Raw genomic sequence first — 13374 nt, 5'->3', positions numbered from 1 at the left:
ATGTGAGACGATGGAACCGGAGATAAGCGAGAGTCATCAGCTCAAGGGAGATAATTAACGTTCCTGAGAAAACAAGCATGAAAGCCTTTACAATGCATTAGCAAATGTGTTTTTCAGTTTTATAGCTAAAGAAACAGAAGGCCAGGAGACCTTAATGAAATGACCTCACCTCTTGTTTTAGATGGAATGGAAGCTAGTCGTATATTTGAATAACTAACATTTTGATTTTTAAAGTCTATCACAGCAATGGACTGAATTTAGGGCCCTTGACTTTTTGAAATTTTTTTCCCCCGTAGTCACATGTATTCTCTCTTAGGCCAGAGTCTGTTACTGTGGTGATTTTGTGCTGTGTTGCTTAGCTAAGCTAGAAGGACATTTCCCAGAATTCTCTTCCCTGGGTAGCTCTGGACGAGGGTTGGAAAGAAGAGAAATTTGCATGATTTGGAAGGCCAAAGTGACCCCACAGTGCTGTGCTGGAGGCGTTGGTGCCGGGCCCTAGCCACCACCGCAGCTCGTACACCCCGCTGCCGATCACTGGTTCCCCTGGGTGGAGTGCGGGCCCTTTGAGTTTGGCCAGATCTCCTCCTATAACTTCTCCAAGCACTAGACCGGGCTCTGGGAGAAGGCAGCAGTTTTTCTGCAGGTCGCCGGCCTCACTGGAGTGATGTGGCGAAAGATGCGCGTGCTGCAGTTTCCTCGCATGGATTCCAGTTTGTCTACCGGATTCAGTGAGTCCTCTCTGCTTCTCTCTACTTTGAGTCCAGCTTTTCCTCCGGCCTGCCCTGCTGTCAAGCAGAAGCTTCAGAAGGCCACCACCAGATGCCAAGACCGCAGACTTCCACATGCTTCTTCACCAGCTTCCCTCTGTGCCTTGATTAATAAATTTTTCCCTCTTCCCCAATTGTCCCCTTCTAGACCTTTGTGTTCTCAGCTTCTCCTACAATTGTGTGATGCCGAATCCCTATAGGAAATTTCTTATCGTTATCACTCGCAGTGGTTCTAATTCCCTGCTGCAGTTGCTCAGCCTGTCTACAGATTACCCAGGCCCTACTATACCCCATCTCTCTTTAGTTGACTGCACTTGTGCATTTTCACTTATTCCCAAGGGACCATTAGCTCTTAGTAAATGATGATGAGATTTTTAAATGCATCTTAATATGCATGAGATTTTTAAATGCATCTTATATAAATGGCCATCATGACAGACTAGAAACCAGGATTAAATAATGTACAGAAAAACTATAGACTTCAGGTGTCTGACCTTGGGCACCTCCACAACCCCCAGAACTACCCAACTCCAGCTATTAAGTAAGAGAGAAAGAAACTTCTAACTTATTTAAGCCATTGTTATTTTGGTCCTTGTTACATCTGCTGAGCTTGAATTCTACATTCAACATTTTCTTATTTTATTTTATTTTATCATTATTATTATTATTATTTTGAGACAAGAGTCTCGCTCTGTTGCCCAGGCTGGAGTGCATTGGCGTGATCTCGGCTCACTGCAAGCTCCACCTCCCGGGTTCACACCATTCTCCTGCCTCAGCCCCCCCAGTAGCTGGGACTACAGGCGCCCGCCACCACGCCCAGCTAATTTTTTGTATTTTTAGTAGAGACGGGGTTTCATCGTGTTAGCCAGGATGGTCTCGATCTTCTGACCTCGTGATCCGCTGGCCTCAGCCTCCCAAAGTGCTGGGATTACAGGTGTGAGCCACTGTGCCTGGCCAACATTTTCTTAATACATTCAGTTATGCAAGTAAATGCACAGCAAAATTGCTCTTCTTGTTATTACCCTTCTTCTCTTTCATCCTATAACTCAGCCTTATAAAAAGTACATGTTCACTTACTTAGCAGAGCTTCAGAAAAGGAGAGACTATTTCTCCATTTTGCAGAAATGCACAATGATCCATTAGTATCCTGATGGATGGACAATGATACACTATTTTTATTCATTCTTCCTTCTAGTGGACTTTCAAGAAGAAGACTGAACTAAAACTAACATTTACTCTTAAGACCAACACAGGACTGCCTATATCTGTCTTAGACTTCAGATTAATGTTGAATTTCAGAAGATAAAACATATTTTCATTTATTTCAGCAAGTCACTTAATTTCTCTGAGACTCAGTATCTTCATTTGTGAAATGCAGTGAATATCCTTTCTTCTCAGGCTTGTTTTGAAGGTAAAATGAAGTACTCCAAAGTATGTAAAAACTGCCTAGCACAGTATTTGACATACTAGATGTCGATAAATATTAGTGGAATCTAAAGCTTAAACTGTATTTTAAAAGAATTAGCATAGAATGTTATTGAAAGACAAACAGTTGCCAGAATTTTTTTTGTTTTGTTTTGTTTTCTTTTTTTGGAGACAGGGTCTCACTCTGTCACCTAGGCTGGAATGCAATGCTCACTGCAACCTCTGCCTCCCGGATTCAAGAGATTCTCCTGCCTCAACCTCCTGGGTAGCGGGGATTACAATTGTGCACCACAATGCTAGCTATTTTTGGTATTTTTAGTAGAGACGGGGTTTCACCATGTTGGCCAGGCTGGTCTTGAACTCCTGACTTCAAGTAATCCACCAGCCTCAGCCTCCCAAAGTGTTGGGATTACAGGCATGAGCCACCATGCCCTGCCTCCAGTAATTTTTTAAAAAATAAAATTTGGTTTTCTGAAAAGGAGAACTCTTGCTCTAATACAATAAGGTATCAAATGATGTGTTAGAGACTGGAAGAGTTGCTGCATTTTTCAAAATTACCCCAAAACTAAAGAGAGATGGATAGCATGAGATTGAAAGGACTCTAACCATGAGTAGGTTGGTTCAGGAGGCCTAAGATGAATGTCTCTCATATTATGATATGGCACATATATGTGCCATGACATATACTCTTTCAACCCGAGAGGTTTTCTGAATTAGAAAGAAGAGGGTATCCCTTTCTTTTTCTGTGGCTTTTTCTTAGACTCTTAGCTAATCTTGACATTTCAAAAAATTGGACCAAGAAAATTGATGTAAAAAGGAAATATTTTTAGTTTTATGATGAATATACAAGAAGAACAAGAGATGCTTGCAGAAGAAACCAATGGAACAATAACTACCACCTGAAGTTTATCAAATGAGCAAAGCTTATTGTACTTGTTAACATAGAGAAGTTTCATACCCAAATCTGAGTTGCTCCCTGGTACAAGACTGCACCTATATCTTGTCCTTCTGCTTTGAAGAGTTTCTTAAAATAAAAATGTAAATAGATAAGATGTTAGCTCAAATTTCATTAGCTTAAAGTCTCATAGTAGCCATATAAGTATCTCATAGGTACACACTCAAGATAATTGAATCCCAAAATAATGGTAGAAATCTGTTTCCAGGAAACTGTTCATTAATGGTAATTATCATTGTTAGCTCTTAAAAAGCAGATTTAAGGTTCAGAAGCAAGTCTGAGGCATCAGCGGCTGGTGGTATTGTAATGTTTACTCTATCTGCCCAAGCAGTCTTATGGGGGAAATATGTCTACTCACAGTGCAGAGGAAGGGCCATGTCTTGGTCTTCCATGTCTTGGACCATGATCCAATCTTGCCACAGCTCTTTAGGCCTGAACTTCCATCTCTGACTTGGCACAGCAAAGAGTAGCGTCAATCAGATCTCACCCAACCCTTCTCTCTCTCTTTGGAATTTGAACAAATCAATATCTAGAGACTGAGTGCACTTAAAAGTGGGATTAGAAGCTGAAAAATGAGGAGGTAGAGTTAGAGCAGGAGAGGCCATATCAGCCATGTGCAAGTCTAGTTATTAATTGAGATTAAGCAGGCCAAACCTGCTGGTTGATGACCAGAAAGAGGCAGATACAGAGAGTATAACTCAGTCCATTCACCTACAATCTCCCTGAAGATAGGGATAGTGTCTGTCTTGTTCATTACCCTTTCCCCAATATTTAGCATAGTTCTTGGTTATGAAGAAAAAAAATTTGTCACTCAATACATATTGCTTGAATGAATAGTTAATGAGTTAGCAGTGGATGACTAGAGCAAGCCCCTTACATGGCTTTCTTTCCAGAAACCCTGTCCAGTACCTGGAACCAGAGCCCTACATCTCCCCACGAAATTCCTTCTTCAGCACAGCCTATGTCTTCTTATTGGCCTAAGCCTCCAATGCTTCCCATTATTTGAGTCAATTTGTTTGCCTCCTTGATCCTTGTCAACAAGTTTCAAAACCAACTTTGTGATAGAGAGGGAGGGACTTAGAAAGAAAGAGAAAGGAAGGAGAGGAATAAAGAGAAAGAGAGAGAGGAATGGGGTAGGAGGTAGGGTGATAGAGGCTACCTTTAAGCTTTTAAGTCCTCCTTTTTTTTCTAGTGAGGTATACAAAAGACCCTTCACAGCCTCCCTACAGAGACATTCAGGCTTTAGATGTAAGGTGAATAGACAAGATAACTGCAACAAACAGCCTATTCTAATAAATCCATCTGTAAAAAGTTTGCCCAAGAGAGGTGATTATACTTTGTCATTAGAGCAGACTAGTTACATAAAATAAAACAACCTCATAGCTATGTCCTTGTAAATTGTTTGTATTATGTTGAATGATAGCAACTAGACTTTCATGCTTCTGTTTAATGGACAAGAGTAAAGTGCCACGGGAGGCTACTCTACTGAATAAGATGTACTCAATAATAATAATAATAATAATAATAATAATAATGCATTCTCCTTCTCAACTCATAATGTCCTCCTTCTTTACGATCACTGGAATGCACCCACTATTGTGTCTTTAAGAAAATCTAAACACTTGATTTTTTTCTTCTACATAGGAAGAAACTCAGAGATGATATGGAGGAAAACGTTACACCATTTTACGAAAGCAAATTTTGCTTTCATAAAGCAATGTAATTCCCTTGGGCAATAAATATGTTTCCAGGTCTGGTTCATCCTCAATTAATGGGAATTAAAGTATCCTCATGTGACAGATAATGGGAAACTTATCTTTCAGTTGAATACTAGCCCTGTACTTTTCAGAAGCAGATATAAGCCAAGCATACCATCTGCATTAGAAGGAACATCAGATGACCAATGTTATCCTTGTCTTCCTTCTAGCACTTATATGCATGAGGTGCTATAGTAGTAGGATGCTCTGACTGGTCAAAAGCAATACATTAATATTCACGGGGGAGAGAGGGAAGGAATAAAGAATAAAGTACTTACTTGGTCCTAGACCAATTGAAAAAGCAGCAACATAAACAAGCAAGCTGGCTAAGGACAGCCATTTCAAAAAAGCTGGGACGTCCCCAGGGTCTGTGACTATCTGGTATTCAGTGTGGCTTAATACAGCATTTAGCAAGGATGCTGAGGTCGTCTCCCCTCTCTTATCCACATCATTTCTCAGGGGCATGAGTGAGCTTCTGCTATGGGAAGCAATTCCTTTAAAGTGGTCTCTGAGAGTATTGTTGCTGGCTGACAGGTTTCCTGGTCCATAAATCACAGACTCATCCAAGGACTGGTTGATAGAATTGTGGCTTCTGCAGATATTGGTGAAGTTCATGTGGATGTTGAGATTTACGATGCCCATGGTCACCAACGAAGCTGCCATCACAGAGGAGCCAATGCAGAGGAATGTTTTGCTGCCGACATGGTCTACAAGAAGAGTGGCGGGGATGGTGCTAATGACTTTGACGACTCCAACCCCAGTGGAGGCGAGGCTTGCTGCCTCATTGCTTTGAAATCCAACTGACTTCAAAACAGTTGATGCATAGAACAATATGTTTGGCTGGCCAGTGATTTGTACAAAAAATACCAGTGTTAGTCCTATCATTATTCGGGTCCGCATGTTGTCTTTTGAACGAAACAGATCCCAAAAACTATACTGATATTCATCTTTCAAGGATGATTTGATCACAGTGAGTTCCTCAGTTGTATCTGAGAGTGCTCTTAACCTTCCAAGAACCTTGCTAGCAGCTCCCTCTTGTCCTTTCATCACCAGAAACCGAGGGCTTGGAGGAAGAAAATACATTGCAATTGCTTGCAAAATTCCCAAGGGAATCACAAGACCAAACATGTACTTCCAGCCATGGAAAACATTGGCAAATGCGTAATTTGAAATATAAGCAGAAAGAATGCCGATGACAATCATCAGCTCATTCAGTGACACAAGAAGGCCTCTTCTGTGTTGAGGAGCAATCTCTGCGATGTAAACACAAGTGGCAATGGAGGAGAGGGAGATGGAGACCCCTATGGCAATGCGTCCCACTATAAGAACCGTGTAGGATAAACTGAGGATCAAGACTAAGCTTCCGAGTCCAAGCAGGCAGGATGACAAGATGATTGCGGTCCTTCTTCCATACCTGTCTATCAGGACCCCTCCGGTGAGTGAGGCGAGGAGGGCTCCAATGAGGAGGGAGCTCACAACCATTTCCTGCTCATGGCAGCTCAGGGTTAATAAGGTTTTGATCTGAAGAAGAGCCCCAGAGATGATCCCAAGTTCATAACCCACCAGGAGGCCACTGACAGCGGCAGTGACAGATGACAGGAAGGTAAACATGCCGCAACCTACAAGCAGAGAGAAGAGACAGGGAGGTCAGTTCTCAGTTGAGATTTTAAACATTTTGTGTTGGGGAGGAGATTTAACCTTGTAGAAGTCTTTCACAGCACTGAGCTTAAACACGCACACAATTGTGATAAAATAATACACTAACCAAAAAATGATTTGATATAGAAGGAGAAATCATTTTTCTTTCTTTTTTGGGAGGAGAGGCATGGAGACATGTAGGAAGTCCAGTTGCCTTCTATTTATGATGTTGATGTTTTTGGTTTAGATCAGACAGCGATGTTGAGATAAGAAGTTGACACACGGTGAAGACCGAACAAACAAGAATATCATTTTGTTCATGCCTTGGCAGTGGATCAGAAATTCAAAGAGCCTGACTCTTCTGGTCCCATCCCCGTTCTCTAAAGGCAAATCTTTGAGGGCAGGAGAGAGAGAATAGGAGCCTCTAAAAGTGCTACAGGCTCCCTGCTGGATAGCCTGGGTCAAAATGAAACACAGCCTCCAGGAAACTTGCCCTCTTATCCCCTGGGCCACAATCGTGCTGCAAATGGCTCTGCTGAACACATGAGGGTGTTGGGGCAGAGGGTGGAGGTGGGAGTGGGCAGTGTGTGAATGCCTTAACAAAATCAAGGTTTTGCTAAACAGAAGGAAGGAAGAAATGTATGTAGTGTAAGGAACCAACAATATCCCTTACTCATTCTGAGTAAGGAGAAAGGGGGATGGAACACAGGCAGAACAAGGAGACTTTACCTTTATATTGTTTTTTTGTTAATGTTCAAATCCAAGGAAAAATGTCAAAAAGTTAGTAACTATTGATTTTTGGTGGTAGGAACACAGATGTTTGTTATATGTTTGCAACTTCTCAAAATAGAAACAAAACAACAAAAAAGTAGCAGAGGGAAGAGTATTTCAGGCCCAGGAGAAAGCAATTTCCAAGGCCTTAGGACAGGAAAGTTCTCATTATGTTGTAGGAACTGTCAGATGGCCAGCATATGACATGTGGGCCACATCGCGAGCCTGGAGAGGTAGGACAGAAAGGGCTTAAAATGAATTTGGATAAGTACAGAGGCGGCACTTTAAGTAGGGCCTTGTCAGTCCCAGTGATGACTTTTCATTGTGTTTCAAGTATAATGGGGCCAACACCCATTGAGAGGTGTAGAGGGCATTGATGCTATCGGTTTCTTATTTATAAAGACCACCTTCCCTGCAATGTAGAGATTAGTTCTTCAAAAGGCAAGACTGGCAAGACTGGCAGCAGGGAGGAGTTTGTTGCCTTGGTTTGGACAAGAGATAATGGTAGCTTAGACTCGGGTGTTAAGAGTGGAACTGGAGATAAGTAGGCAGATTCCAAGACTTATTTTGGAGCTAAAAACCACTACACTTGTTCAAGGCCGGGTGTGGTGGCTCACGCCTATAATCCCAGCTCTTTGGGAGGCTGAGGTGGGTGGATCACCTGAGGTCAGGTGTTCGAGACAAGACCAGCCAACATGGCAAAACCCCGTCTCTACTAAAAGTACAAAAATTAGCTGGGCATGATGGTGCATGCCTGTAGTCCCAGCTACTTGGGAGGCTGAGGCAGGAGAATCACTTGATCCCAGGAGGCCGAGGCTGCAGTGAGCTGAGATCGTGCCACTGCACTTAGCCTGGGCAACAGAGCAAGACTCCATCTCACGAAAAAAACAAAAAACAAAAAAAAACCATTACACTTGTTCAAGAATTGGAGATGGAGGGTAAGAAGTGGGTCAGAACCCAGGATGGCTCTGTGGCTTGAGCAGTTGGGTGGGTGATTTACAATATTCTATATACTCAATACAGTACTATATGGGGCCAACACCCATTGAAAGATGTAGAAGGCATTGTGCTATATACTGTGTAGCGCAACGTACCGACACAGGGAAGATTAGGAATAGACCTGGTTGTGAGTGGTGATAAGAGGAGGGGCAAAAATAAAAAAATTTCATTTTGGACTTAGTAAAATGGTTTATTTATTTTACCTGTAAGACATTCAGATAAAAATGTTAAGTAGGGGATTGGGTATACAGATTTGGAGCTTAAAGATAGGTCAAGCCTGGACATATGTATTTGGAAACCAGCGGCACACATCTGGTATTTAAAGCCACAGGAATGGGTGAGATCACTTAGGAAGATAGAATAGGAGAAAAGGAGAAGCAGGATCAAGACTGGGACCTAGGCAACGCCAATATTTAGAAAAGTAGCGCCAGCAAAAGAGATGGAGGAGAATCAGAACTGAGGGGTAACTCAAATGTTAGAAATGTGCTTCGGCACACAGTTTTCATAGGCTGAGCTAAGGCTGCCTTTTTGGCGTTGGGGGAGAACAGTAAACCAAACACTGCATGTTCTCACTCATAGGTGGGAATTGAACAATGAGATCACTTGGACGCAGGAGGGGGAACATCACACACTGGGGCCTATTGTGGGGAGCGGGGAGGAGGGAGGGGTAGTATTGGGAGATATCCCTAATGTAGATGACAAGTTGGTGGGTGCAGCACGCCAACAGGGCACATGTATACATATGTAACAAACATGCACGTTGTGCACATGTACCCTAGAACTTAAAGTATAATAAAAAAAAAAATGGTATTCAGCTCTAGTGAAATAAGCAGGTCAAATAAAGGTGAGGTGATCTAAAACTCTATCACAAATACTCAAGGTATTTTCCATCTGTAGGATCCTGATAGGAAATAGGAATTTGGCAGCCCCAAAAATAAGGGGAATAAAAGCACTGAATATTTAGATGGAGGAGCAAATAAAGGTGCGATAATCCACAAGAAATAAAGCAAATTTATGAGCATTTTGAACAAAATCTAGTAAATTGAAGTTAAATCAGCAATTTAGCTAATCAGAAAACAAAATATTTGGCACCGTTACATGGCAGGCATTTACCTGGGTACAGGGTGAAATACACACACACACACACACACACACACACACATATATATACACACACATATACATATTTGGTCTGTTTCACTGCTATATATATAGCATATATACCAACATGGAGTTATATGCTACAGAATTTAGCTATGGTCTCAGTTGTCTGAATTTTAATATTTTCCCTATTATATGCTTTAAGGGATACTGCCCCAAACTAGCTTTTCCACTTCCCTTACTATGATACTTAGGACTAGTGTTTGATCCTCAGCCTGCCCATTTGGGGTTTTGAATTCTAATTCACTGTATAAGGCTGGTCCTTAGTGCTTCTGAGATTATGGCTCTGATACCACATTTGTTCTGTTTCACTGATATATATATATATATATAAATTTTTGGTGGTAGAAACACAGATGTTTGGCCGGGCGCGGTGGCTCAAGCCTGTAATCCCAGCACTTTGGGAGGCCGAGACGGGCGGATCACGAGGTCAGGAGATCGAGACCATCCTGGCTAACACGGTGAAACCCCGTCTCTACTAAAAAATACAAAAAACTAGCCGGGCGAGGTGGCAGGCGCCTGTAGTCCCAGCTACTCGGGAGGCTGAGGCAGGAGAATGGTGTAAACTCGGGCGGCGGAGCTTGCAGTGAGCTGAGATCCGGCCACTGCACTCCAGCTTGGGCGACAGAGCGAGACTCCGTCTCAAAAAAAAAAAAAAAAAAAAAAAAAAAAAAAAAACACAGATGTTTGTTATATGTTTGCAACTTGTCAAAATAGAAACAAAACAAAACAAAAAAGTAGCAGAGGGAAGAGTATTTAAGGCCCAGGAGAAAGCAATTTCCAAGCCCTTAGGACAGGAAAGTTCTCATTATGTTGTAGGAACTGTCAGATGGCCAGCATATAACATGTGGGGCACATCATGAGCCTGGAGAGGTAGGACAGAAAGGGCTTAAAGTGAATTTGGACAAGTACAGACGGGGCACTTCAAGTAAGGCCTTGTGGGTCACAGTTATGACTTTTCATTGTGTTCCAAGTATAATGGGGCCAAAAAACTTAACATTCTGGTGATACCTTTATTACCTATTATTTACTAATTTTATGTGACTTTTTTGGCATGCAAAATGACTTTAAAGTACTCTCTTATAGGTTCATTCATGTCCACGGTTTCCATATTCTTTTTCCCATGTGATCTTAAAATCCTCAACAACGAATGCCTCTACCACAAGGAGAATTAGGTCAAATCTCCACATTTGGATAAGAATATTGTATTATTCTTATCTCCACTTGTCATTGTTCATTTTATCTATGTTTGCTGTGTTGATTAGTGTGTGTGTTTTGGCAATTGATGATTGGTCTCTGACATTCTGATTGGAGAAATAAGTGAATTTGGAGAATGGACCACTTGGGAGGCCAGACTGAGTGAGGGACCTGGGAAGGGCGTGTAGTGTGACAGAGGGCACCTGGGGCTGTGGAGTTAAGGACACAGGGAAGTCAATGCTGTAACTGCTTTAATAGCAGAAGATTGTCCTTGCCACCCTGCACTTCTCCTTTTCCTTTCTTGTTTTCCTCTTTCATTAGATGGAAAATACTGTGTCCCTACAATGAGAAAGATGCCTTGAGATGCAAGAGTCCCTTCCTTTTGTGCTCCATTTTCCTACCTTAGAGAGTCTGAAGTGGTTTGCTAAGTGCTGGCTTCTCTGTCTGGAGAAAAGAGCTCCTGACAGAAGAGGCAACCAATCCCTGCTGCTGCTTTCTGGACTTAGATCATTTGCCTGGTTTCTCGGGCCAGGACTCATAGCACACTGACAAATGGGAATATGTGCAAAGGGTCTGGAAGCCATCCCAGTTTGTCAACATTCCCCTTGAAACCCATGGAGTATAATTCTGCAGCGACATTAAAGAATTATTTTTATATGAATCATAAAAACCTTTTTCAATTTTCTATATGATGACATATATCTGTTGCTTGCTGTCCATCTTTCTATTCTACCTTCCTATCTCTGGGCAATTTGCCTTTAAGAGGTTAAAACTTTGCACAAGATCATTCTAGAACCCTAGTCCCACGTGGAGGGCTTACCAACATGGAGCTATACGCTACAGAATTTAGCTATGGTCTCAGTCGTCTGAATTTTAATATCTTCCCTATTGTATGCTTTAAGGGATACTGCCCCAAACTAGCTTTCCCCGTTCCCCTCCTACTGATACTTAGGACTGCTGTTTGATCCTCAGCCTGCCCATCCGGGATTTTGAATTCTAATTCACCGTATAAGGCTAGTCCTTAGTGCTTCTGAGATTGTGGCTTTGATACCTCAAGACTTCCACCATAGGAAGTTTTCCTGGTGCTATTTTACCATGGAATAACAATGAAGAGAGGCATAAGGAGTGGGTTTTTCCTGTGTGTTGATTAGCGATGACAAGAAGAACAAGATGCTGTCCTATGGATGCTGGAAAGTAGAGACACCTTTTTCTAAGAAATCTGGCAGTGAACAGGAAGCGAGAGATCAGAATGTAGGTTGAAGCACTGGCAGGAAGGTGGCATTTGTGTTTGTCTACACACAGAGGTGAGAGTTTGGGCAGCCGCATGGACTGAGAAGTTGCCAGTGCTGAAGGACAGAGGAAGATGAGGATTCATAATTAATGCTTTTCCAAAAAATACCCAGCTCTGAGGCCAGTCTGCCCTTAATAATGATGAAGTAGAGCATTCCCGGCCATTTTGCTCATGGCTTTGCTTCACAGGGGCCCTTCCTTTACATCCCAGGTCTCCCAAAGAGTGCCATGGGGAATTCTTGGCTTTCTGTGGACATCACAGAAGTGGAAACTACCTGGGGACTTGTAAGTGGTACCCACAGGTGGTTTGGTTATGCCTATCCTGTCTTCTTCCTACTGTTGGGGCTCAGAACAAGATACCCCAAAGTATGGCACCTTGGTGTGCTGAGTACTTTGAACTAGACATAGGAACATAGGAAAGGCCTCTGGATGCCTGCCAAAAAAAAAAAAACAACCCTGTGTGTGCATGCTTTTCAGCTGGCTGTAGGATTTCAGCCAGAAACAAGGTCTTTCTGACCCTCGCCCATTTTCCCCTGAAGCAAGTCATGGAAAGCAGAATTTCTTTCCCCAAGGTGGGTCACAGAAACCAGAACCACTCTGCCCCAAAGCAAATCGCAAAACCTAGAAAGGTCACTCTCTCCCTTTTCCCTTGAAAACCTTATTTCATGGGAGTCCTGCCCTCTGCCCAGGAGGAAGAAACGCCACACAGTGAGGCCCAAAATAATCTGGGCAGGCCTTGCTGGGTTTCTCTGTCAGTTTATTACTATTAACTCATATCCTTTTATTCAATCACATTTCTACACACCCATCCTTTCTTCATCAAACTTAAGCATAAAATCAGATATTTTTCCCTGAGTCTTTAGATCTTCATTTTGAAAGCCTCCCATGTCACATCAAACTTTGATTAACTAAATTTGTTATGCTTTTCTCTTGTCACTCTGTCTGCTGTGATAGGAGTGTTAGCTGTGACCCTTGATGAACGAGGAACAGCATCACACCTTTCTGACTCCACACTGCTTTGCTAGAAGTACAGCAGCAGCAGTAGGAGGAAGATCTCCAGTTTGCCTTTTGATGCAATGACAATTCTTTATTAAGCTGATAAAGTAAAACCATTCCTATCAAAGCTGTGATTCAATCAACAGCTTTATGCAAACAGGTGCTGAGACCTGCAGCGCAAGAGCACCAAGGGCGCCACGAGACTGCAGCGCCAGCCACCACCACAATAGCTGCATTGTCTGCTGGTCACAGTGAGTCAGATGAAACCACAACTGTAGCTGGCACTCAACACAAAACAATCCATTTTTCACAATATTTGAATTTCTGCCTGCTTTCTTCGTGTCTTTCTTCCCCATATGCCTTTTTTTGCATATGGACATAATGGGCACGCAATAAACACTTGCCAGCTGACTAAATC

At 42.4% G+C, this 13374-nt stretch overlaps 1 protein-coding gene across 3 annotated transcripts in view; it reads right to left on the bottom strand.

The window, feature by feature from the left end:
• SLC2A12 (solute carrier family 2 member 12) overlaps window positions 1-13374 on the bottom strand; it is a 65367-nt gene that overhangs the window by 35588 nt on the left and 16405 nt on the right. For 2 of the 3 annotated variants that reach the window (XR_007725057.1, XM_050787988.1), the window contains exon 2: window positions 5183-6523. Coding sequence is in view for 1 of the 3 variants with exons in the window: in XM_050787988.1 (XP_050643945.1) it covers window positions 5183-6523 (1341 nt within the window). In the remaining 2 variants the exon portion in view is untranslated. Of the gene's footprint in view, window positions 1-1046; window positions 3217-3505; window positions 6524-13374 lie in introns of those variants that run through there. The other variant, XR_007725058.1, reaches the window with a different exon arrangement.

Source organism: Macaca thibetana, chromosome 4 (genome assembly GCF_024542745.1).
Source record: "Macaca thibetana thibetana isolate TM-01 chromosome 4, ASM2454274v1, whole genome shotgun sequence".
Lineage (NCBI taxonomy): Eukaryota > Metazoa > Chordata > Mammalia > Primates > Cercopithecidae > Macaca > Macaca thibetana.
Note: the sequence above shows the minus strand (reverse complement) of the source record. Positions and strands in the feature narration are given on the sequence as shown.